This window comes from Microtus pennsylvanicus, chromosome 16, assembly GCF_037038515.1.
Source record: "Microtus pennsylvanicus isolate mMicPen1 chromosome 16, mMicPen1.hap1, whole genome shotgun sequence".
Classification (NCBI taxonomy): domain Eukaryota; kingdom Metazoa; phylum Chordata; class Mammalia; order Rodentia; family Cricetidae; genus Microtus; species Microtus pennsylvanicus.
The window spans coordinates 49,088,566-49,115,528 of NC_134594.1; the positions used below are offsets into that span (position 1 = coordinate 49,088,566).

The following is a 26,963-nucleotide window of genomic DNA, read 5'->3' on the forward strand; positions in this document are numbered from 1 at the left end:
ACACGGAAGGACCAGAGCACAGCCTCTATCTCAGCCTCCTTTCCACAGCACACACGGAAGGACCAGAGCACAGCCTCTATCTCAGCCTGCACACACGGAAGGACCAGAGCACAGCCTCTATCTCAGCCTGCACACACGGAAGGACCAGAGCACAGCCTCTATCTCAGTCTCCTTTCCACAGCACACACGGAAGGACCAGAGCACAGCCTCTATCTCAGCCTGCACACACGGAAGGACCAGAGCACAGCCTCTATCTCAGCCTGCACACACGGAAGGACCAGAGCACAGCCTCTATCTCAGCCTCCTTTCCACAGCACACACGGAAGGACCAGAGCACAGCCTCTATCTCAGCCTGCACACATGGAAGGACCAGAGCACAGCCTCTATCTCAGTCTCCTTTCCACATGGTCTGAATAGGGCCTTGTCTGGTTTGCTCTGACTGTTTCAGGCTACCTGGCCCAGAAACTCCCAGAGATTGTCCTGTCCCCACCTCCACCTCTCTGTGTAGGAGCACTAGGGTTATAGACATGTCCTGCGGCATCAGGCTTTACATGGGGCCTGCAGCTCTAAGCTCTTGTCCTCATGTTTGCACAGCAAGCATTGTATCTGCTGAGGAACCCCTCACCGCCAGTACAATTTCCCTGATTTTGCTCAATGCCCAGTGTATGGACTGGAGTATGTCGGCAAGAACCGATGACTTAGGATCCACCTCTTCCCAGTGTCTTCATTTTAGAAAAAGACAGACATAATTATAAACAGACTGCAGAACTCTGCGCTAGGAACCTGCTGCGCTATATTCGTTTATCACAGCCCTCTGTGACCACCCTAACTTTTAGGCTTCATTTTCTCCTTTCAATTCTGAATGCTGTTTGTTTGTACAGCCAGTTTTGCCTTACTAAATGAATATTTTTTAGACTTTTCATATAGCCCTCATTGTGATCTGTGTTTTATATGGACAGAAAATACTCTTCTTTCTCTGTCCAAACTTGATACAGTTATCTGTAAAAGTTAAGAACTAAATAATCATTTTTGGAATTGTGATGCTTCACCCTTTTATCTATCCAAGGCTTAAATAATCAACCAAAGAACTTACTCAACCTGTAATCTGAACACTTGAGAGGATAGCCATGAATTCAGGGACAGCCTGGGCTGCATAGTAAATTCCAGGATAGCCTGACTACAGTGTAAAACCTTGTCTCAGAAAAAGAAAAAAACCAAAACAAAATCCCACAAGAAAAACCTGTGATTTATTTTTTACTAAAAGGTAACATTTGTACTCTACTTTTGCCTATATTGAATTCTTCCTGCCATTTTATATCCCAGAAATGTACTCCCAGATAATATATTAATAACTCATTACTAAAATAAACATATAACCATAACGGCCAACTCAAACATAGATGAACCATCCTAATTTGAATCTAACCTTTATTCATATCAGGGTAGTGGAAAATTCATCCAAACCCGGTAGACTGGTAGGACAAGACCTGAATCCAAGTGTAGGGAGTGCCTAGACAAACAGGCTTTTCTGCCTTCCATCCATTCAGCTTTTAAGTTGTGTTCTTAGAATAACATGTCCAGTCTTTTGGATACAGGCATCTTTGTCTCTTACCCCATGTTCTGTTCCTGCCCCACAGTGTCCTCCTTTCTCCTTCTCTCCAGGCTGAATAAAGCTGATCATAGGTTTTAAGAAACATGTTTTATTAATCTTTGGGCAAATCACATACTACCTCTTCTTTAACTTGTGTTTCCCTCGGTCAGTCAGTCTGTTTGGTGTGTGTCAGGTACGGTTGTGTGTGTGTGTTATGTGAGTAGAGGGGAGTATGTTCCATGGTGCCCATGTGGAGGTGAGAGGCTAGCTTTGGGGACTTAGTTCTCTCTTGTCACCGTGGGTCCTCAGGCTTATGCGCTGGGAACATTTGCTCAGAGTATTGCTTTTTAAAGATCAAGTTTTACTATATAGCCTAGATTGGCCTCCATCTATGTAATCCAGGTAGCCTTAACCTCCTGGTGACCTGTCTTTATTCTGCCAGATTTTTGAGTGCTGGGGTTAACGGGCACATGCCACCGTGCCTGCCTTGCTTCCATTCATTCATGTCTAAGATGGAGCCACTCGCTCACCTTATAAAGCTGCTATGAAGATGAAATATGGTAGAGTTTATTAGAAATTTAAGCTTTTTATTCAAACCATGCAATAAATGTTAGCTTTATACCAATATATTACTACTCTTTCCTACATGAAATAATGCGCCTTGTCTTTATTTCTTTCGCCGATTAGAGATTAGAGTTACAGGCATGGCTTCCAAAGATGATCTTAAAATTTTGTGTGTGAGAGCTATCTAATTTAAGGGTAAACTTTTTGAACAAGATTCTTTTAAGAATTAAGTAAATAATGTTCACTTTAAAAGTCTTTCAAGTCTAATGATCATAGAGTTGTGGGTCATTTGAAGGAGAAGCTCATTGTACCCTGTCTAGTTAATTATCATGATTGTAAACAAAAGATTCAGAGCCAAACAGGATTCCATGTGGACTGTGAAAGTGAGAGTAGGTTCATTCTTGCTGCATCTTTTTCTCTGCTCTGGCAAGTTCATACTGACCTTGTCCAAAATCTGATGACCTCTCTATTTTACTGCTGTTTGGACATCCAGACCTGTGATGGCTGGCCCCGAGGGGGTTTCTGAAAGACCACGGAAGCACTGACCCATGTCAAGACTGGATTTTAAGTCTGCTCTACAGGTTGTCTGAAAAAGTTACGTGTGGGCTTCCTGGCCACAAAGCCCTACCGCCTGCATTTTTCTCCTTTTTAAATATTCATTTTACAGCTGTTATTTTTAATTTAATCAGTTTCTTATGGATGCTGTTTTCTAGACTAATGAAAAATTTTTATCTTTTATTAGAATTAGTATCTTAAAAATCTTTTATGTTTTGATGTAAAAATTCCTGTTTATCTGTGGCTAAAATGCAAGTAATTGTTCACATGGTTAATAAAAAGACCAAAGAAATAAAATAATAACATTTTAACCCTTATTGTATAAAGATTGCTTTCTGCTGTGAATTCTATATATTTCATCTTTAAAAAAATTGTTTTGGGCTGTTAGTTTTTTAGCATGCAATCTCCATTTATATCTTGTTGGTTCTCAATTATTACTTGCTTACCTGAATTTAAGAGTTTCTAGGTTTTGAAATGTGTCCTGAAGGAAAGCCTGTTCAGTATGTTCATTAAGATGCTGTGTACATTTTCCTGTGTACATTCTTCTCTTTTAACAGAAAGTGGGAGACTGAACAAAGAGAAAGACAATTATGTAATTTTTGTTGTTGTTGTTGTTTTGGGTAATAGGAAATAATCACACCATGTTGCATGTATCTAGTCCATATCCTATATTTTATGAAGTAACATTTCTTTCATTTTTATATAGGAATTGATTCCTGAATTTTATTATCTCCCTGAGATGTTTGTCAACTTCAATAATTATAACCTTGGAGTGATGGATGACGGGACAGTGGTGTCTGATGTTGAACTTCCTCCTTGGGCCAAAACTTCAGAAGAGTTTGTTCGCATAAACAGATTGGTAAGATTGTCGTCATCTTCTCTGTAATGTGTTGATGTAAAATATTAACCTTTGCCTTCCTGTAAACACTGCAGCTAATAGGAACTGCTAAAAATAATACAGTGCTACACTAGCTGCGTTATACCTCAAAATTATATTGAATTCTAATTATAATGGTTTGTTTCATTCATTATTTAAGCTGCTCTATATATGTTTCTAATAATTTAAAATTATAAACAAATGATGTTAGAGACCTTGGAGTTATTTTGTGTTTTTAAGCGTGAGCATTTCTTGATGCGGAAGGATCGTTTTGTGTTTTGGTCTAGTACATTTTAGTACTAAATAACATCTTTAAGTTGCATTTTATATATGCATAATTTGAAAGAAAAATTTTGCACTATATATTTTGAGTATGAAAACTTAAAAACAGTATTTACTGAACTTAAAAGCAGCGTGTTAGTATCAGGTTCTGCAGTCTCGCTGTTGCTTGTCTTGTGACAAAGTAGGTACCTACTTTTTTTGCCTTTAAAGTCTTATAAAAATTTGCAATGAAGGAGCATTCTCAGTATCTAAAAGTGTTGTCTTTGACATTCTCCATGTTAAAAATGCAATCAAGAACTTTTATTGCAGAATATTCAATGGTGTTTATTGCAGAATATTCAATGGTGTTTATTGCAGAATATTCAATGGTGTTTGGTTCCCAACACCCATGTGATGGTTCACAAGCATCTGCAACTCCAGATAGAGGTGTCCAATGCTTTCCTCTGACTTTCCGGGCACCAGGAACACATGTGGTGCATATATATACATGCAGGCAAATCAATCATATCAATAAAATAAGTAAAGCTAAAAAAGTTTTTAAAGTATAATTTTAATAAACTAGTAGTTTTTGTGATTAAGCAAAAATTACTATATTTGAATTTTCTGGGTAACATTCCTTATTTTTCTTACTGATAATTGTATTTTAATTTTATCTTCCTATCCTAATTCTAGTCCCATTCTTACTGGCATGTCATATTTTACACATAATAAACATACTGCAGGGCATTGGAAAGATAGACTCAGAGTTAAGCCAAACTTTCCAATCGTGAGTCACTCACACTACACTGTCAATCATGGGATCCTAGATAAGTTAGTATTCCTGAATGCTGCTTTGTTTTAGTATAAAATTTCATTTTTGTATGCAATATATGTTGGTTATTCTCTGGAGTTTGAATGCTATGTTTGGAGCATAGTTAGTAGTAGTCCTAACAATGTTTGAAATTTGGGGCTTTCTATGTCCTTCACAAGGCTTGTTATTGTTACTATTAGGCACTTCAGATATTCTAGTTGGTACCTGTTGTAACTTTATGACTAATAATGTTTACCATTTCTCTCATAGTCTTTGTTGGTACTCAAATGATTTTTGGTGAACTGTCTCATGACTTTGATACAAATCTTTATACTTAATGGTCCAAATTAGGTTATAGTCTCAAACAAAGCCAAATAAAACTTCACTGTGAATCAAATGCAAACACAGTATAGAGATGAATATCTGTCTCTTAATATAATTCATAATTGCAGAAATTATTTGGTTTTATTCATGTGTCTTTATGAAAGAATTTAATAATCTGCTCATTCTAAAATAAGCTGTGTGCGCATGTGGTGAACAAAGCTCTCTGCAGTGCGGGACATGTTGTGCACTTTTCTCTGCGGTGCGGGGCATGTTGTGCACTTTTCTCTACAGTGCGGGACATGTTGTGCACTTTTCTCTACAGTGCGGGACATGTTGTGCACTTTTCTCTGCAGTGCGGGACATGTTGTGCACTTTTCTCTGCGGTGCGGGGCATGTTGTGCACTTTTCTCTGCGGTGCGGGACATGTTGTGCACTTTTCTCTACTGTGCGGGACATGTTGTGCACTTTTCTCTGCGGTGCGGGACATGTGCACTTTTCTCTATAGTGCGGGACATGCTGTGCACTTTTCTCCACAGTGCGGGACATGTGCACTTTTCTCTGCAGTGCGGGACATGTTGTGCACTTTTCTCTGCAGTGCGGGACATGTTGTGCACTTTTCTCTGCGGTGCGGGACATGTTGTGCACTTTTCTCTGCGGTGCGGGACATGTTGTGCACTTTTCTCTGCGGTGCGGGACATGTGCACTTTTTCTACAGTGCGGGACATGTGCACTTTTCTCTGCGGTGCGGGACATGTTGTGCACTTTTCTCTGCGGTGCGAGGCATGTTGTGCACTTAGCAGTTTCTTCCAACTTTCTATCGGTGACTAAATTGCTATCGGTGTTTTACGTAGCTGTTAGCATGTTATCACATAAGGTTTGAGTCCATCCTCTTTGGGTTTACCTCTTCAAGTCCACAGATTCTTATGCAATGATTTTAGCTCATGAAATGCATACTACTTTGATCTGTGACCTTTTTGTGGTGCTAATCGGGTTCCTGAAATCATTATACCTTACTCATTAATCATATTTCCTGCAGCCCGTCAGGCAGCCAGACAGCACAAGTCCCTGTTTCCAGCCCTCTGTTGGCAGGTTTTTGCTTTTCCAGATTATTACAGATGATACTTTGGCTTCTCATAGCCAGAGCCACATCAAGCTGTGTATTCCAATTAAAGTCAGATGGTCCTCAGGTTGAACAGGGGTATAGTGTTGCAGCTGTCTCTCTCTGGAACAAGCCGGCACTAAGAACAGATGATCTATAGGGAGTGGATAATAACAGATTCTACGTCACTCGGTTGGTAGCTGAGGATCACAGAATTAATTAACTGACATAATTTAAGATATCAAACATTTCTTTTTTAAAATATCTGGTTGCTCAGGTAGTAACTCAAGGGGATTGGATATTTTTAGTATCATGCAGTTTTGTTGGTGGGTCAGTACTATTATAGTTTCTGCTTGTATCACCTGGCTGTAACTGCTGTCTTAGCTAGCATTTTCCCTCAGTGCTCTGTGTAGGTAATGAAGCTCTAAATGTGGGATTGGTAGACTGACTGGCTAGGTGATGCCCTATGTACAAAAGACAATGTTTTCCTTATTTTTGAAGGAAAAGCCTCCCAAATTTAATCTTTTAGATAAGTTATAGTCTCTTTGTTCTGAGCATATGGAATCCAGTAAAATTAAAACAGTTTCAATCACATCCCTGAGACTGATCTGTTTTACCTATATTTGGGAAGAATAATTATTCCAAATGCTGTTTAGAAATAAATGCAAAACAGACTTTTATACTTTCAAATAATATAAAATGTATGGTTTAGGATGCTCAGTGCTTATCAGTGGTGGACATACATTATAGCCTCCCATCTTGTCAAGTCTAAGTTGAATAAAAGACAAAAAAAAAAGCATGAATACCCAGAGCACTGATGAAAATATTTTTCATCAGTTTCAGCATGGATCGTTTTGTTTAGCTTCTGTATATAGACTGTATTTGCACTCTAAGCACAGTGACCAATGTATTTATCATTTGTTTGCATACCTGTCTGTGGATCAGCACTGTTGCCCCAGTAAGCCAAAAGTATCCGAGTCTCTTTAGAGGTTACTTCCTCTTTGATAGTTTAGCCTGTTTAGTGTTTCCAGGCTTCCAAGTAGCAGGTGTATAAGACAGGCCTGTAGTGATACTGTGTTTGTAATCTATCAAATAAAGCTTACCTGAAGATCAGAGTGCAGAGATAGCCAATAGTTAGCCATAGAGGCCAGGCAGTGGTGGCACACACCTTTAATCCCAGTACTCAGGAGGAAGAGGCAGATAGATCCCTGTAAGTTCAAGACCACCCCTGTGCTACACAAGATTCATCCAGCCTAAAAGAGAAACAGAGCTAGGTGGTCACGGTTTACATCTTTAAACACAGCACTAGGAGGCAGAGACAGGAATGATATGGCTAGGCGGGAAGAGGAATATAAGGGAGAGGAGACAGGAGCTCAGATGCAGTCTGAGGATGCAGTCTGAGGATTTGTAGAGATAGGATTGCTCCTTTGGTCTGAGCATTGGTTGCATTATGTCTTATTGGTAAATCCAAATTATTCTGTTACCTGATTGCATGACTATGTGTTTGTTTGTTTGTTTTGAATCAGGTCTCACTATGGAACTCACTATGTAGACCAGGCTAGTCTTGAACTCATAAGATCTGCCTGTCCTTGCCTCCTGAGTGCTGGAATTAAATGTGCACTTACCAAGTCTAATCCCTAGCATTTCCGTGTTATTGGCTGATGTTAGTAGGGCATCTCTAGTTATTTAAGGACTGCTGTGGCATTTCCCACTTTTGACTTGCCCCTATTTAGGCTTTAATTCTAAAATGTGGTGTGTAGGTAGGTAGATAGATAGATAGATAGATAGATAGATAGATAGATAGATAGATAGATAGATAGATAGCAAATTGTTAGGTCTACTTATTTATCCAGAAGAACCTTTTGATTGAAATGTTTACTTTGTTCACATTTAATGCTGCTGTTATTATGGTAAGATTCGTGTCTGTCACTTTCTTTAGTCTTTCTGTTTCTTAATTATCTCCCTTGCTATTAAATAGATATTTACTTTTTTACCAATTTTTTATTTAAAGTGTTTTTTTCAGTCTTTTGTGATGGGGTCTTGCTGTGTTTCCAGGCTAGTCTCAGACTCCCAGATTTAAATCAGCCTTCTGTCTCTGGCTCCTGAGTAGCTGGAACCACAAATCAGCATGACCACACCTGGCTAACCTGTAGCCTCTATGTCCGGAACAGAGTAATGCCTGATGTTTAAATCAGGAGTTTTTGTGGTGTTTGTATGGTAGAGACCCCTGATTCCAGGTTATTGATGACTCATTGTCAAGTGTTTGCTTTCTATACTTCCTGGTATTTGGGTTGACCCTATTCCTTCTGTCAGTAATTCATTTTGGCACAGTTTTTATTTAGCTAATTCTTTTGCTAAATTCTTGAAGTACCTTTATATACTGACATCAGGAAAAAGAAGTAAAACAACATTGTGATAACGTGGGCTTTGTGAAGAGAATGTGAAGTCTCTGGAGGTTAGAAGTACGAAAGAAGAGGAAGTGTGGGGGGGAGAGCAGCCTAGAATGTATCCCCTTACGCTGTTTAATCGTGTGGATTATCACGAGTGTGCTGCCAGGTCCAGCTGGAAGTCATCATTTCTGCTAGGGACTGATGATCATGGTTGGAGATGAGGAGTGAGACTCACTGGCTCAAAAAGTGAGGTTGGAAGTAGAATTCACAGAGCAGGCTCGCTCCCACCTTGCTTCCAGTGATGCTCTGTGGGGCCAGGAAGAAGCATCTAATCCCTCCTGCTGTAGCTTCTCCTGGTATCTCGCCTGTCACCTGCCGCAGTCTGCCTGGGAAGCAGTGCCTACTGCGGTTTGGTTCTGTTCTCCATGCTTCATGCAGCTCTGGGCAGGGCTACTGATGGAGGAAGGTCATTGGCTAATAAAGGAACTGCCTTGACCCATGTTATTGGTTAGGACATAGGTAGGTGGAATAAACAGAACAGAATGCCGAGAGGAAGAGGAAGTGAGAATAAAATGTATCTGCAATTGTATGGAATTAAGAGATAGCAGTCACAGCTTCTATATCTATATGTCAGAAGGATTAAAGTGGAATTAAAATCTTCTCTGCTTGGGCCTTAAAGTTTGAGGATAAATTGGTAGAATCTGGAGAAAAAAAAAAGGCAGATTCCATTCATTCAACAAAAAAAAAACATTAAAAAACAATGTTAAAGATGAAAATTTTCTGTGACAATATACTGCAGGTTTAATTTCTATGTGCAGGAGAGGTGCAGTGTAATTTGTTACTTTTAGATGATATACAGATTTTTAGAAGCTACTTTACTTGTAAACATTAGTGTTAGTTTCATTGGGTTTCCATAACAGAGTATTGCAAATTAAGTAGGTAAAATAGCAAAAATATGTAGGCTCATGTTCAAGACATCTGCAGGAACTGGCTTCCTGTGAAAGCCACAGAGCAGTGTTAACTCCAGTCTCCCTATGCCTCTCTCTATGTGTGTGTCTGTTTTTCCTGTTCTCATTTTATAAGGACACCAGTCATGTTGGATTAGAACCTCATATTAACCTGATTACTTGTGTAAATAATCTATTTCCAAGTAAGGTCACACTCTGAGTTATTAGAGGTTAAGATACCAACATATGGAGTCATGTTGGAGTGGGTATAATTCAACCAGCAGTAGCCACTTGATTGCCTGTCTTCTCACAAACATGCTTTGGAACAGCCTTTTATATTACCTCTGTACTTTAGCATTCATTAAGCCTCATCACGATTATTTAAATTCTCCTATATGCCCAAAATTACACAGAATAGATTTTGTTTTGATCCTTTTTGAAAATAAGATGACATAATTTATGGCCTCCCTTCCTGGGAGAAATGTAATCTGCATCTCACCAGCAGATGACTTGTTTATGTTTCTGTCAGGATCATCCCACAGACATTGGCACCACGGGGCCATATAAATTACTGGTGTTTTTTCTATGAGTTATATCAAAATACTCATAAAATAGATACTCCCTAAATTGGAGACTCTTACAAATATTGTTTGAAAAATTTAGTGTTTATGTAACATGAGAATTTGTCTTATGATGTGTCTGTGTGACCCACCTGAGCATGAATCTATTGGGTGAGATGTCATAGCCAGTTGAGAACCATGCAGTTTTCAAAATAAGCGACACAAAATAGTTCATGAAGGATAGGCATGGTATTTCAATAAAATGTAGGCAATTTCTGATAACACTGTTGATTGATGCATTAGACACATAAACAGTAATTATAAGGCATGTTATAAAGAATAAGTTTATCAGACTTAAGAAGCTGGAATTCTACAATGATGGAATGCTAGATTTAAATTCTTAAGCTATATTTATGTTTGAAAGAGTATGTTGTAATTTTCAAAATAGATACTGAAAAACTACCCTGAATTATTAGTGTATGAGTCTACCCACCATGAATATTTCCCTATACTACTTAGAAAACATACATTTGATTTTTTACAATACCAGTTAAGTTTTTCATATAAAGTATGCTTTTTACTAATTACAATAAATATTTTCCTGTAAATGTGAAATTTTTAGCTGGGCTTAGTAGCACAGGCCTGTAATCCCAGCTACTCACAAGCTTGATGCAACAAGAGCACAAGTTCAGGGCCTGCCTGGACCACACAGTGAATTCAAGTCCAGTGTGCTCAGTTTAGTGAAACCTTGGTTCAAAATGAAAAGTTAAAAGAGGAGTTAGAGCTCAATGGTCACATATTCATATCTGCAAGGTTCTGAGCTCAATCCTCTGCACCATAAAGGCATTAAAAACAGTCGTTCCTTCCATTTGTATGGCAGCACCTTCCTTTTCCTTTTTATGAGATCAACAAAGGCACCTCTGCCAGTTGGCTTACTTTTCTAGACTCTGCAGCATCTTTCTGTAAGCAAGTTTCACTGTATCCTCTTCAGTCACACTCATCACACAATGATCTTGATTGTTCTTCTTTCTAAATGAAATGGTCTGTGCTGTACTGGGCCAATATTTCTCCAAGACTAATTCTTTCAGCAGGTACCACATTTCTGTCCTATCAAAGGAATGCCTGCGCAGAAATACTCCAGCAAGACTCTTGTCTTTACTGTTCTTTTTTGTCGACTTTTTTCCCTGTTCTCTGTATTAGAGAAGAAAACAAAATTTATTTAGTGTAGTTTAAACTATTCATTGTATGTTTTTCATAAATATTTGTTCTTTGTTTTAATGAACCTTTGCTAAATTCAAGCTTCAGTTTTTAAGAAAACAGTAACTGTGTCTCATTGAGCATTAATATACTCTAGATACTGCTGTATGTTCTGGATTAATTCCTTAATCTTTAGAACAGTCCTGTGAGACAAGTGCTGCTATTTCCCAATTCTGTGTATTAGACAGCCGAGCCACAGTAGGTATTACAAAAAGAGGAGGAAATGGGCTTTTTGTTGTGATTGTATGGTGGAACTCAAACCTGGGATCCTTCTGCCTCCATATCCCAAGTGCTGAGATTACAGAAATATGCTACTATGGCTGGCCATAGAATGGCCTTTTAGAAAAAAAAAAGAAATTTAGTTTTGAAGTTGTTGTAGTTGATTGCATATTTAATATGGCTTTAAAGCAGAATAAAGTAAGAAATTATAACAAATATAGGTTATCCTAATGAAACATAAAGCCTGTTTCATCTTACAGTCTTATAAGTATTGTTGTAGATGATATCCCCATTTAATTGATTTGGAGTCATTATAATGTCATTTCCTAACTTTTTTGATATTTTTTAAGGGTGTCACTATGTAGCCTTGGCTAGCTTCTAGCTACCCTTGGCAAACTAGAACTCATGGGCTTGCCTCTGCCTGAGAATAAAGGAGGTGTGTACCACCACACCCAGCTCTGATTTATTATCTTACACTTGCCTTTGTTGTTAGAACTACATCAGTAGCCTCCTTCTAATGCCCTAACCTCTGTGTTACAATTAATACACAGGTGATAGTTTTTCTCCCAAATGAGCAGTGTAAATACATTGTTTGCTTTCATTTAATCAACCATGTGCATGTACAATAGATTATGACTCTTGGTCTCAATCTCGGGTAAGATTACTTTTTGGGAGTGAGTGCTGAGAAGCACAGGTACTTATACATGATAAGCAAGTACTATATCGCAATACACTACAGCCCAAATAGGTTTCCTAACAAGGGAACCTACCCCTTGCTATTGTCATCATGACACCTCTCCTGCACATAGAAATTAAACCTGCAGTATATTGTCACAGAAAATTTTCATCTTTAACATTGTTTTTTAATGTTTTTTTTTTATGTTGAATGAATGGAATCTGCCTTTTTTTTCTCCAGATTCTACCAATTTATCCTCAAACTTTAAGGCCCAAGCAGAGAAGATTTTAATTCCACTTTAATCCTTCTGACATATAGATATAGAAGCTGTGACTGCTATCTCTTAATTCCATACAATTGCAGATACATTTTATTCTATTGCTTATTGTCATTACAGACTATTAGCTCTGCCACTTATGGTGACCTAAATTTTATAGTATTACAGTGAGTATTTATTGATAGACATACATACAACTCTAATTCAATTAAAGTTAAACAACATAACTAGTATATTTAATGGTTTTGATCATGTGGTTTGCATTTTCATATCAATTGCCTTAGTAATTTTATAAAAGTTAAGATCTAAGCATGATATATTTGAATGCAGTACATATTTTTACTTGAAATGTCTCAGTTGGTCAGATCAGTTAGCTGGCTCTTGACCGTCATTAAGTTAATTTAAACTCTTGGAAATAAGTATAAAGTCACATTGGAAATAAGAAGGATGTTTTCAGGCATCAGAGTAGATTTAGAATAGACGCGGTACTGAAGATCACCTGGCCATTATGGCAATGAATTGTTATGTAAAAGAAGATTAACTCTTCTCTCCTGTGGTGCTATAAAATAGTGATTGGAAATAATTTCTCTGTGTGGAAATATATTCAGAAGAGAAAATTAATAGGTCACCCCTGTGACTGAGTTTCTCACTGGGGCATCTGAAGTTATTTATTACTCTGGTGAAAATGTGGTCAGCCCACTCTTTATGTAAAAGTGTCTGTAGTTCATGAATTAAATGCTCATAATCTGGGACTGGTTGGTAGAACCTTCATTTTAACTCCAAAGGAATTAGTTGTTATAGAGAATTTCAGACAAGGATCTGTAGAGGTGGAGAGAGATCCTGTTACACTGCATGGCTTGTAAATAAAGAAAAGCAGTAAAAATTCTCGGCATGCTTCATCCTAAAGCTCTAGTGTTTCATTCAGCAAATATTTATTGGCACGTATTGCTTGTCCTCAGATTATATGAGGAAGAATCTGACAGAATCACTGCCATACAGGAATTAGCAGTCTAATAGAATAGTCAATATAAGTTTAGATAACAGTGCAGCTGCCTCTGAGGAATGAAGGGGAGAAGCTTTGGAGCTGGGCATTGAAGGGCGAGTTTAGTGTCTGTTATGGGTGGAATTGCTCCTCTTTCCCCACTTATTACCTTGTGAACCCTAGTTCTCACTGTGATGGTACTTGGAGAAGGTGCTTTGTGGACATCATTGTTTTCAGAGAAAAGTAGAAGGAAAAAGCCCTGTGGTAAAGCCTTGTGCAGCTGGAGGGCTAGAGAGGACTCTTGGCCGTGCCTCACAATCACCTGTAACAACAGTTCCAGGGAATCCCACACCTTCTTCTGTCTTCCATGGGTATCTGCATGCATGTGGTGCAAAAACATACACTTGGGTCCACACACATATGCATAAAATAAAAACTAAACCTTTAGAAAAATATACTCCACAGGGAAAACCAGAGAGCTGAACTCTCTGCCTACCTTCTCCCACCAATCTCATTCTCTGCTCACAGCCCCTTCCCCGCTGCACCATCAAAGTGAGTAGCGAGGGCAATGTACCTGGATCCAAATCAGGAAGATGGCCCTCATTCTCATCAAAAACGAACCATGCTGGCTCTTTTTTTAAGTGGCATGGATCTTTTGTTTATACATATGTCTATGTACCACCTGTATGCCTAATGCCAATGGAGATCAGAGGAGGGTATTGGATCCCCTGAAACTGGCGTCATATACAGTTATGAATCATCATGTGGGTGCTGGAAATCAGATCCATGGCCTCTGGAGGAGCAGCCAGTGCTCTAAACCACTCGGTCATCTCTCCAGCCCTTTTTTTGGTTTGGGGGGCGGGGGCAGGTGTCTGTTTGTTTGATTCCCTCCCCCTCAAGAGAGGTTCTCACTGTGTAGGCCTTACTGGCCTGGTGCTCAGTTTGTAGAGCAGTCCAGTCTTGATCTGCCCACTTCTGCCTTCCAAGTACTGTATTAAAGGCATATGCCACTACGTCCAGCTCCCATGCTGGCTCTTAATATCAGAGTTCTGTTATGAGGTCACTGACTTTATTATAGTAACCCAAGCTAAGATCGTCCTTACATGAATATTTTAGACCAGAGGGGGAAAGTATACAAAAGCATGGATTGTGTAAAAAGCGAAGGTAATATATAACTAGGGTTATATATTGTGCTAATTCAATAAGATTAGAAATGATTTTTGAATTTTAACTTGCTAAAACACTGAACTTTTAAGGATTATCACTGTGTATGGTAGGACACACCTATAATCTCAGCTGCTAAAAAGGCTGAGGCAGGAAGTCTGTTAATTTGAAGCCAACAAGGATAGCTGTGGTCAAGGATCCACCCCCTCTAGGTAAATAAGAATAGCTGTGGTCAAGGATCCACCCCCCCCCCAGAGGTAAATAAGAATAGCTGTGGTCAAGGATCCACACACCCCCCCCACCCAGAGATAAATAAGAATAGCTGTGGTCAAGGATCCACACACACACACACCACACATAAATAAGAATAGCTGTGGTCAAGGATCCACACCCCCCCCCCAGAGGTAAATAAGAATAGCTGTGGTCAAGGATCCACCCACCCCCCCAGGTAAATAAGAATAGCTGTGGTGATTTGAATGATAAATGTCCCCTTTAGGCTCAGTCCTGGTCCCACCTGGTGATACTGTTTGGAAAGGTTATGAGGAGAGGCAGCCTAGCTGAGAAAATATGTCCCTGGAATGGGATTTGAGTTCAGAGCCTTGTGCTACTTCCAGTTTGTGATCCTTGCTTGGTACTGCTCTAAGGACATAATCTCGTCCTGCTCCTACTGCCAGTTAAGGAGACAGAAGGATGTGTTCATACTTAGCAATAGCGTTACAATGCAGTGAGACAATTCTAGACTTTGGGCAACTGAGAGATTAGCAAAGGTAGGCCAGCAGGAGAGAATGTGGGATGGGATGCAGTAAAAAATACAGAGCAGGAAATGAGAAAGATATTCCTGGCAGAAGGCATTTGCATTCACAGTTCTCAGCAAATTCACAAAGTGTAAGTCAGTCCAGAGAAGGACATCTGTGGTTGGATTTACCAAGAAAATGGATGACTCAAAGAAAAATATATCAGCTTAATCCTAGGGTCCATACTTCTTTAATAGGAGAACTGGGGAAATATCTCAAGGCCTGTGCAAGGACGCCTCTGTTTATGTGTGTGGTATTCAGACAGAACCTTGCACTGGTGCCATAGTTGAAGTGTCTAAGTATAAGGAAGAGTTGTGAGTCACAACACATTGTCAAGGCTTGACTCACAAGAACCCTTCCCCAAGGCTTGTGAAGTGTGAAACCACTCTTCTGAATAAACGCTGGTGCTGGTTGCAAATAGGCCATCCATCCTTGTGCACTACCAAAACATAACAATGATGAAAGGAGAAGCTGAGAGGCCTTAGTACTACAGCAGATTATTCTTTGTGCCTTCATGGCCACTGCATTGGAACTGTATAGCATAGCATGTTGGTGTTGAGGCCATTCATCATTGATCCTGCCACTGGGAAGATCTTGTGAAATTTCTGGCCCCTGACAGAGAGACTATGAGACACGACCATGGTGTGTCCTTTTCTCTTAATGCAGGTTGTAAAGAAGTAAAACTCTGGACAATATTCTTTATCATCTGCAGTAATACTGAATGTGAAATTTTCCTAGCTCAGATATACTGCATTTGTAAAAGCTATATTTTGAGGGAGTCATTTGAGACACTAATAAAAGTTTAAGTTGAAGCTACTCACTTTACTATATATAACAATTCTTCCTGGACCATGAATAGTTAAGGATACCTTATAATCCTTTTCTATCCAGAAACTGTGTAGTGTTACATAGCTTTTTAGGCCCTAGAGAATTTTTCACTTACATTTTCTGGGATGATACAGCTGTCCGTTGTAGCTGCTGGTCTCATGTGGCTGTGAAACATGGCTGAAAATACCGAAGAACTTAGTTTTTAATTCTTATCATAAATTTAAATAGCTGTATTTGACTAGCATAGCTTTTGAGAGACAATGGTTAATGGTTAATGACAATGATAATGGTTACTGTAAGTTTAGACTTCTTCTATGATATCCCTGTACTCATTTAAATACTTTATTCTATAATAACCTCACTTTAACCTTTCCAATAGTCCAATCTTTAAGATTTTATTGCTGCTTATTTTCTGCTTCTCTTTAGGATGCAAATGTCTGTCTTATATCTGCCTCAACAATGCATTATGGAAGTAATAGCTTGTTTGAATTCACAGAATCACAACTAGGGAGGTTTTGACTTAGGATGGAACCATTTCACCTCATTTCACCCATTCCTGATGGTATTTAGATGAGATCGTACTTTAAAGTTGTTGTTGGAATGAGTTGACACTGTTGGGGTTATGAGGTGGAATGGATGTATCTTCTGTGAAATAAAGATATGAATTTGGAGAGGATATGGTGAAATGCCGTACACTGTTTTTGTTCCTAAAAGTTAGCCTGTGAGCCATATGATTGATTGCAAACAAGTTCTCTGAGGTGACTGAGGTTAAATAAGATGATAAAGGTGGAGCCCTGACCCAAGAGAACTGCTGACATCATAAAAGAACTAGACTCATCAGTGATCTCTTTTTCCACATTGTGAGAACAACGTCAGACGATACCATCTGAGCTAGAAAAACTAATCCTGCTAGAACTCGCATTCCAGAACTTCACCCTTCAGAACTAAATTGCAGTTGTTTAAGCCATTTCTATAGCCTGAGCTATCTCCCGTCTGCTATTCTATTTCTGTATCATTACTCTCTCTCTCTTCCCTGATACTTTCTGTAATCTAATTGTATTAACTGTCAAGTCTAATTTTCCAAAGATAACTTACACATTTGCTTTATTTCTTCTGTTTCTTAACTTACTCTGTTTTCTTTTCAAATGCATTTGCTCAAATACTGTACAGGCTGTTGGGACCATCTTAAGTTTTACTTCCTTGACTGCTTTGTTGCTAATGCTAATGTTCCTGGCCTCTCCCATGTCCTAATCCCTCCATAGTTCAGTCTGTGTTGTTTCTTGCTTTTTAGTTTGATTTCTTCAATTGCTTGAAATTCTTTAAGAAGTAGATTTTGTTTTGCTTCTTAAGCTTAGAAATCTCTTGTTTATTGTATACCTTAAACATGCTAGGAAGCGTCCTACCCTTGAGCTCTATCCCCAGACCTAGTAGGACTATTTCTTCAATGTATTAGTTTGAAATTACATTAATTTTGATCAGAGAAAAGTTACTTACTCTGAAGTCAGTGGAATTTATTGAATAGATTACATATTGCAATTTTATCAAATATACCAAGCCTTACAATTTGAAAAAAATGGTATGCTGAGTCTTTTTAAAAACCTTTAAAAATATTCATTTTATTTTTATGTGTATTTTGTCTGCATGTATATAGTATACCATGTGGTACCTGTGGTGGTTAGAAGACGAACTGGAGTTACATATGGTTGTGAACTATCATGTGGGTGGGTGGGTCCTGGGACTCAAACCTGAGTCCTCTGTAGGAGCAACAAGTGCTCTTAACCCCTAAGCTGCTCTTCAGGTCCATGTGCTGAATAAATCTTCTGCTTGGATATAGTGTTAAAATTTAGAACAGACATTTCTTTAAAGAAGTAAATCTTGTGATATTTTACCTAGTTTCCTAACAAGACTTCTTTCCAGTGACACTTTCAGCCTTCTCCGGTGGGATATGAATAAGAATGATTTGAGAGTGTATTATTTCAGAAGTTCCTTTGAGGGTTTTTATGTCTTCAGTTCTCTTTATCAATGGGACACTAACACACAGTACTAGAAGTATTGATATGTATTCTCATTGACTTTGTTAAATTATGCTCTACAGAACATTTTTACAGTCTTGATAGAATTTATAAAAATATATTAAGCTGCTTTTTCTTTGTTGTAATTATTTTGGAGTTCCTTGTGGGGTGCTGGTTATTGTGAAACTGGCACAGGGGAGTGTAAGTGTATCTTCTCGGCAGAACTGTGATTGCACAGTTGAATCCAGGCTTAATGTAATGTTGCTGAGCAAATTCGGTGTGTCGCGTATTGGTTGTTGATTAATGACCCATTGGCAGTGGAAAGATGGCAGTGTTATTTCCAGGCAGGCTTCTGCCTCAAACTGCCAGTTTTCCTGTGGCTTCTTTTATTTCTTCATCCCTTTATCCAGCTGCTGTTCCTCCGCTCTTGCTGTATTTGCCCTCTGGCTCATGGGATAGCCACTCAGTTTCCCCTGAGACTGCTGTTAATGCTTCCTTTTTTATTCTGCTGGCTGGAATGCACTTGGCATCTTCAAGCTCAAGCCTCTCCTCCCTCCTTTTTCAACAGACACCAGGCACTTAAGTAGCACTTTCAGCCTCCACCAGTTATCAGGAGTAGCTTTCAACCCCTCGTTTCTGGTCTGGTAACTCAGCACAAGGTCCCAAGAGAGCTTGACTAAGCCAATTTGCCCCCTCTTCCTCCTCCTTCTGTCTGTCCATCTTCCTCCTACTTATCCATTTCCTTTCTTTTTTTCTTTCTCCTTTTTAATCTCCCAATTGTATTTTCTCTAGTACAGTAGATGCCACAGAGTCAGGCAAGTTATTTGTAATAGAAAATAAAACAACAATAAATTTGTAAACTACGTTTGTTCAATAATTTAACTGGTTCCACTAATATTTTTTTATTTTCCGTTTTTTTTTATCTTCTTGCTCCTTTGTGGCTATCAAGAAGATTCTATGTAATGAATTTATAGGTATGACTTTGGGGTTTTGGCTTATATATAAACAGATATAGCTATATTTTCATGGGCCTACTTGCTCAAGGTGATCTGTAATACAAGAGGAGGTAAAACCTCTTTTAGCAAATGCTGGAGAAAAGGCAAGACTATTCTATTTTAGCACCATGACTCACTCTGCCCCAGTACCTCCTCTAATCTCATTGTAATAGCTGTCAAATCTAATTCTCCAAAGATAACTTTACATTTCACAGCTGCTTTATTTCCCTGGCTTCTTAACTTCTTCTTTTCTATGTTCAACTTTAAATTTTTATTCTATTTTAGGTTTATTGTTTTCTTTTTCTCTAGAGCGTTTGAATATGCAGCTATTTTCTCCAAACTCTCTTTTGGATATTCTGTGAATGTTAATTTTTTTTTCATTTTGAAGTAATCATTTCTAAACTTTTAGAGATTTATAATCTAAGATTTATATCATAAAAATCAGAAAATAAGATTATAACTTTGAGCCTAGAGATCAAGAATAGCAGCAGAGCTCTGTGGGACTCATCCATTAACTGCACGAAGTCTAGAAGCTGCTCCAAATGCCTGCAAGAGAGAAACATGAAAAATTCATGTCGGTAGTTATAGATCAAAACCAGTCATTTCAATACTATATCCTTTTCTTTCTTTGCTCCTTAATATTTTAATTTGTTCATCTTAAAAGAAAACAATTAGATGCTGTTTGTGTTTTAAAAATCTAGACCAATGAATATTCATTTTCTATAGTCTGACTAAACTCAGAAACTTTTGTACTGTATCTCCCCAAGCAAGTTTTATTTTAAAGGCCTAAGATTCAATACCTTGTTCACCCTGATTCTCTCGATGTGTGCTTGCTTAGTTTGGGAGGTTTAATGCTGGGTTTCTATTTAAGGAAGCTTCATGCTTCAAGGAGTTACTAACATTTCAGAGCCACAGGGAGGAGAAGTCTCATTCAGTTCTGTTGCTTTGCAGAGAGTGGGAGAAATAAAAGGTGGGGCAGGAGGGAGGACCTTATCGTCACAACAAAAGTTAAGTTGGTATCATACTAATTTATAGTCCTCCTTTGAGCTCCATAATTCATCATTCTCTCTCTCTCTCTCTCTCTCTCTCTCTCTCTCTCTCTCTCTCTCTCTCTCTCTCTCTCTCTCTCTCATGGTTTTTCGAGCCAGGGTTTCTCTGTTGTAGCCTCCACTGTCCTGGAATTCACTCTATAGAGGCTGAACTTGAACTCTCAGAGATCCACCTGCCCCTGCCTCCCAATTGCTGAGATTAAAGGCATGTGCCACCATTGTCCAGCTCTGCCTTCTCTTTATTGCTGGGCTAGGAATTGAAGTTATGGCCTCATGTTTGCTAGACAGTTGCTTTATTGCTCTGAGCTATGTTCTAACTCTGCCTAATGCTCTTTTGAGAGTGGATGCAAACTAGAAACTCAGAAAAGATGACTGATCAGGTCACAGAACTAGCAGGAATCAACAGTTTTGTCACATTTCTAGATCCCAGTCCGTTATGTTTTATCCTGTTCTTTCTCTCATGCACAGCATACTTGGTAGACTCAAGACAGTTTTTACATACCTAACTTGAACTTTATTAAAATTGGATATCCACTTATTACAATGTAATTGAATTCTACCATCTATAAAAGCACACTCAAAATAGATCAAATATCAACCTAAGACTTCAAGCCATAAAATTAGAGGAAAATCCAATGTGAAGTGTCATGATTTTCCATGATACCTCAGTTGGAAACGGTGCTCGATGACCTGAATTTTATGGAAAGAGAAAAATTGACACCTGGAAGTTTTTGTTCTTATCTCAGCACCCGCATCATGCCACACATGTGTGTGCGCAGTACACAAATATACCCAAATATATTTTTCACTGATTTTTTTATTGAAAATAGATTAATTTTTATGTAGTATATTCTGATTACAGTTTACTCTAGCTCCTCTCAGTTCTCCCTATATTCATAACAATGGAAATCCACATCCTTAGTTTCTCTAATTAGAATACAAACTGGCCTGCATATTCTTATAGGGAGTGGCACTATTAGAAGGGGTAGCCTTGTTGGAGTAGGTATGGACTTGAGGGAGGAAGTTTGTTGCTGGGAGTGAGCTTTGAGGTTTCAAATGCTCAGCCTAGGCCCAGTGTCTCTCTCTTCCTTCTACTTGCTAATCCAGATGTAGAACTCTCAGCTCACTCTCTAGCACCATGTCTGCCTGCAATGCCACCACGCTTCCCACTATGACAGTAATGGACATGTAAGCCAGCCCCAATAAAATGATTTCCTCTAGAAGTGCTGCCGTGGTCATAGTGTCTCTTCACAGCAGTTAGGACACTAAAACAAAAGTTGATACCAGGAATGAGATGTTGCTGAGGGTGATTTGAACTGTGGGGACCCAGCTCCAAAGGTTTCAGGGGAGAAGAATATTAATATGTGCCTAGAGATCGTTCTTCTGATATTTTGGGGAAGAATGTGACTGCTTTATGTCCTTATCAAAAACAAAAAACCAAAAAAGCCCTGAAAAAACAAAAAATATGCATGGGGCTAAATTAAAGAATTAGAGATGAACAAACAGCTTTGGCAGAGGAGGTTTCTAGGTGGCCTTGTATTGATTGTGTCTCTTAGTTATTAGTAGACACAAAAACACCGATTTATAGTGAAAAGGAGCAAACTGAGCAATACTGTATGAAGAGAAGAAGAGCATCAGGAAGTGTAAACAGATTAAAGAAAGCCTGATGCTAAATGGAATAAAGGGAGTGGTGACCTCGGAGCAAAAGCCTATGCAGCTAATCTTCCAACTTGTGAAGAGAATTTTTTTTTCTTTTTTTATTATTTTATAAATAATACCAATCAAAATTTCCACTTCCTCCCCTCCTCCACTTCCCTTCTGCTCCCCCTCCCTCCTCGTCCTCCCCCTCCAGTCCTAAGCGAGGGCAGGGTACCCTGCCCTGTGGGAAGTCCAAGGCCCTCCCCCCTCTATCCAGGCTTAGGAAGGTATCCATCCAAATAGAATAGGATCCCAAAAAGCCAGTACAGGCAGTAGAGACAAATCCCAGTGCCATTATCATTGGCTTCTCAGTCTGCCCCAATTGTCAGCCACATTCAGAGGGTCCAGTTTGATCCCATGCTCGTTCAGTCCAGTTCAGCTGGATTTGGTGAGCTCCCATTAGCTCAGGCACACTGTCTCAGTGGTGAACCAACCCTTTGTGGTCCTGACTTCCTTGCTCATGTTCTCCCTCCTTCTGCTCTTCAACTGGACCTTGGGAGCTCAGTCCAGTGCTCCTATTTGGGTCTCTTTCTCTATCTCCATCCACTGCTGGATGAAGTTTCTATGGTGATGTTCCAGCTATTCATCAGTGTCACTATGGGACAAGGTCAGTTCAGGCACCCTCTCCTCTACTGCCCAGGGTCCTAGCTGGGGTCATCCCCGTGGACTCCTGGGAACCTCTTAAGAGCCAAACCTCATGCCAACCCCAGAATAGCTCCCTCATTATGGGAGCAGGGAAGGAGAAATGTTTAAAAAGTGAAAAGAAATTAAAGAAAGGCTTAGGACCAGGTGTGTTGGTGTATACTTTTAACCTTAGCAGTCGGGAGGCAGATCTCTATGATTTTAGGCCAGCCTGGTCTATGGAGTGAGTTCCAGGGCAGACAGAGAAACCCTGTCTCAAAAAACAAAAAGAGAAATAAAAACAAAAACTTTTTTTTTCTTTTTTGTAATTAGAGTGCTTGTTTCTCAAGTGTGGACCTAGAGGACAGTAGCACTTCACAGTGTTTAAAAGTTTGATATGCCTAATTGGATTCAAAATTTAAATAAACTGTTGGAGGGTGAGCAGTTTAACTGTGGGAGGCGGAGCTTGTTTGGAAGTGGAAATTACTAGGAGTGTGTATGTCCATGGAGGCTCTGTCTGACCTGGGCTCACTCTGTCCACCATGATGTGGCTTATTCTGCCATAATGATAGAAACTCCTAAAACCATGAGCAAAGTAAATCTTTTCTTGTTTGTTACTGTTGGGAATTCTATGACAAAGATGACAAAATCTGCATGCTTCACTGCTGACTTTTACCATCCAACCATTTCGGGCAATTCTTATTTCCATCTGCAGATCTAAATTCTGCCCTTTTTGTTATGTCTCTTAGGAAGTAAACAAAATGACTCACTTCCGTGTGTGCCAGAAGATCTAGTTACTCATTTAATTGAATCAAGAGTATTCTGTATTTCAAAATCAGTTTCAATCTCCTGGGTAAACTGGGAGAGGAGGAGGATGGGAACATGAGAGATCATGGCGGAGTTGGGGGGCTGGAAAGGGAGAGCAATCCAAGAGATATCTTGATAACGGAGGCCATTATGGGCTTAGGGAGAAACCAGGTGCCAAGGAATCTCCAGGAAACCACAAGGATGAGCTGAACTAAGACTCCTAGCAATAGTGGAGAGGGTGCCTGAACTGGCCTTCTCCTGTAATCAGATTGGTGACCACCCTAATTGTCATCAGAGAGCCTTCAGCCAGTAACTGATGGAAGCAGATGCAGAGATCCACAGCCAAGCACTGGGTCAAGCTTCTGGAGTCCAATTGAAGAGAGGAAGTAGGGGCAATATAAACAAACTGGACCAAGATTATGATGGGGAAATCCACAAGACAGCTGACCAGAGCTCATGGCGCTCACAGACTCTAGACAGCTAGGGGGCCTGCATGGGACTGACCTAGACCCTCTGCATGTGTGTGTGACAGTTGTGTAGTTTGATCTATTTCTGGGACCCTTAGCAGTGGGACCAGGCTCTGTCCCTGGTGTATGAGTTGGCTTTTGGCAATCTATTCCCTATGGTGGGATGCCTCCTTCAGATATGATACAGGGGAGAGGAGCTTGCTCCTGCCTCAACTAGATATGCCATGCTTTGTTGACTCCCCAAGGGAGGCCTTAGCTTAAAATTAGCACATGACTGCAGCATTTCTAATTTCAAATATGTTATTATGAAGAGGAATAGGGTAGAAAAGATAATTATTACAAACTGGTTTATTGATTTACTTGAAACATTGTTTGTACTTTCTGTCTTGCCAACCATGACTTCAGTTGCTACCTGGAACAGAAGGACTTAGCAAACTAGCTGAAACAATTAGTTGTTGTCCTTAGCAACCTGGTGACTGCCATGAATATCCTGTAAAACTTCATTTGCTTTGCCTGCCTCACAATGTGGTTTTAGAATATAAATGAGAATAAAAACTGAACCCAGTATTGAAGCCTTTCAAGAGATGTCCTGGCTTTGGTCCACCAGTGACATCGTCTCTCTTCCACTCTCATGGTTTTGGGGGTGCTTATTCCAGAAATATTCCTGCAACAATTATAGTTTATAAACATACAGAGGAAGTAGAATGTTGTACTTAAGTTTTTGGGTTTTTTTTGTTTGTTTGTTTTTTGTTTTTTTGATTTTCAAGACAGGGTTTCTCCATAGCTTTTTGGTTCCTGTCCTGGAACTAGCTCTTCTAGACCAGGCTGGCCTCGAACTCACAGAGATCCACCTGCCTCTGCCTCCCGAGTTCTGGGATTAAAGGCGTGCGCCACCACCACCTAGCTTGTACTTAAGTTTTAAGTCACATTTCTTTGACAAATATAATATAATGAAAATGATGTTATCTTTCTTTGGCAGGCTTTTTCATACCTCAGGGTATAATAATAATAATTAATAATAATAATATCACCCATCATTAAAAAAGCAGATAATTTGGCTAAGTACACGAAGGTCCTCTACATTTTTCTTAGCTGGGATTGCCTGGCTTTTGTTTGAAAGCATAGTTGACAAGTGTATGTGGTGTGCTTGGGGGTAAAAGAAGAGGCTCCTAATGCCTTTACTTCATGAGACTAAGAACGGGGTGCAAATCAGTGAGTAATTTGTCTTTCCTCCTTCTCTAGCTGTTCCTTTCCCTGTTTCTGTGTATAAGTGAGTCACGTTATTGGAAAACTTTGGTGGGTGACTGTAAATATGAAACTCCATTTGATTCTAGCAAAGGAAAGCACATGAGCAGAAAAGAAATTCAGAAGAGAGATAGTTACTTTGGTAGACGTCAGAAACCATAAAGGCAGTTTGAGGTCAAAGATTTAGAAAGCTGTGACTCTATGATAATGAGTTACATTTGCCCTTAGAGTTGTGTAAGAGTTTTGTGGAGAGAGTAGAATGACTGAAGCTCAGATTTAGGAAGTGAATTCTAGTCCTGTAATATTGACTAGAGACAGCTGGGATTGGACCCAAGGGAGAGAAAGTGACAGCGTGAGTATCTGAGAAGATACTGAAAAGTCTTGTAGGCTTCTGCATCTGAATAGAAGTCAAATTCCATTGTAAAGGTTTGTTTCCATGTAACTGTATGATAGTGGTGAGTTTAACATAAGTAGGAAATTGAGAGGAGGAAAAGAATTTGGGAATGGATGTCATCATTAAACAGACAGGTTCAGCTCTTGGGATCATCCCCTTGAGACAGAAGCCAAGCAATTTACGTTGTGGGTGTAGAGCAGAATTGCAGACTGGTAGCTATGGCCATCCTCTTTATCTGGAATTATTTTTATTCACCCTCACTCTTAGCTAGTAGATCAACTCACTTTCTTTCTCAGCATTTGGAAACTATTAAGTAACTTCTAGCTTTTGAAACTGTACAATCTATCTTTTTAATTTGCTTTGAACAAAATTTCATCTGTCTACTATTTTTCAGTTTTATTATAATCTATTTACATGTGGATTTATTTATTTCTTATTCAGCTTGGGCTCATATTGTGTCCTGAATCTAAGGACTTGCATTTTAATAAATTCTTGGAAGTTCTCAATCATTAATAGTTTGATATCATCTCTCTCTAATAATTTATTCAGGGTCAGATTTCTTCAGGGCATATGAAGCATAATTAATAAAAGCTCGGGGTCAGAAATTGGGGTTCAACCTAAAGATCCAAAAAGCAAAACATCCAGCCACTGGCACTTACTTCAACCTCAGTCCAAAAATGGTGATCCTGCCTCCAGGAATCTCAGAATGAGATAGTGTGTTGAGAACTGTTTCCTCCATTTTATAACCCTTTCTCAGGCTGGGATTAAAGGCATGCACCTCCCGGTTTCTATGGCAACTAGTGTGGCTACTGGGATTAAAGGTGTATGTTACCATAACCTGGTCTGTAAGACTGACCAGTGGGACTGTTTTTCTCTCAGATCTTCAGGCGGTCTTTGTTTATTAAAATACAATTGAAATGCCACTACAGGTATATGTTGGATTTCGTCTACCTTTTATATCTATAAAGTTCTAAAGGCAAAAACATTCTCTTTTCTTTATAGGCACATAATACCTTTGACTCCAGTTCCTGTGCTTTTCATTCAGATTTAGAAGCTGTGTGCCGGAAGCTAGAAGGAAGACCAAATAAATCTTTATTTTACAGTTTTATGTTTAGAAATTTTTTATCATATTCTGGGACTTGAACTTAGGGTTTCATACATGTGTTCCACCGATCAACCCTACTAGCTCCTTGTTCTTTTATTGTTTATTTTATAATTTCTGTCTGACCTGTCAGATTCCTCATACTGTTAGATCATTACTTTTCAACTATATGAAATCTAGAGGTTACTCTGTTTAAACTTGCTGCTTTTCATCCCTAGAATTTCTATTTTTTTATCAAATTATTTAAATCCCTTTATCTTATCTTTTTATGCTCATATTCTTCATATATATTATCCTTTTTTTTAAATTTTTTTATTGATAAAAGGAGGATAAAGAAAAGAAAAAAAACAAATTTCCACCTCCTCCCACCAGCCTCCCATTTCCCTCCCCCTCCTCC

At 39.1% G+C, this 26,963-nt stretch overlaps 1 protein-coding gene across 5 annotated transcripts in view; it reads left to right on the top strand.

The window, feature by feature from the left end:
• Lrba (LPS responsive beige-like anchor protein) overlaps positions 1-26,963 on the top strand; it is a 478,393-nt gene that overhangs the window by 359,863 nt on the left and 91,567 nt on the right. For all 5 annotated transcript variants that reach the window (XM_075950353.1, XM_075950356.1, XM_075950355.1 and 2 more), the window contains exon 47: positions 3,417-3,569. In XM_075950353.1, coding sequence (XP_075806468.1) covers positions 3,417-3,569 — 153 coding nt within the window. The remainder of the gene's footprint in view (positions 1-3,416; positions 3,570-26,963) is intronic.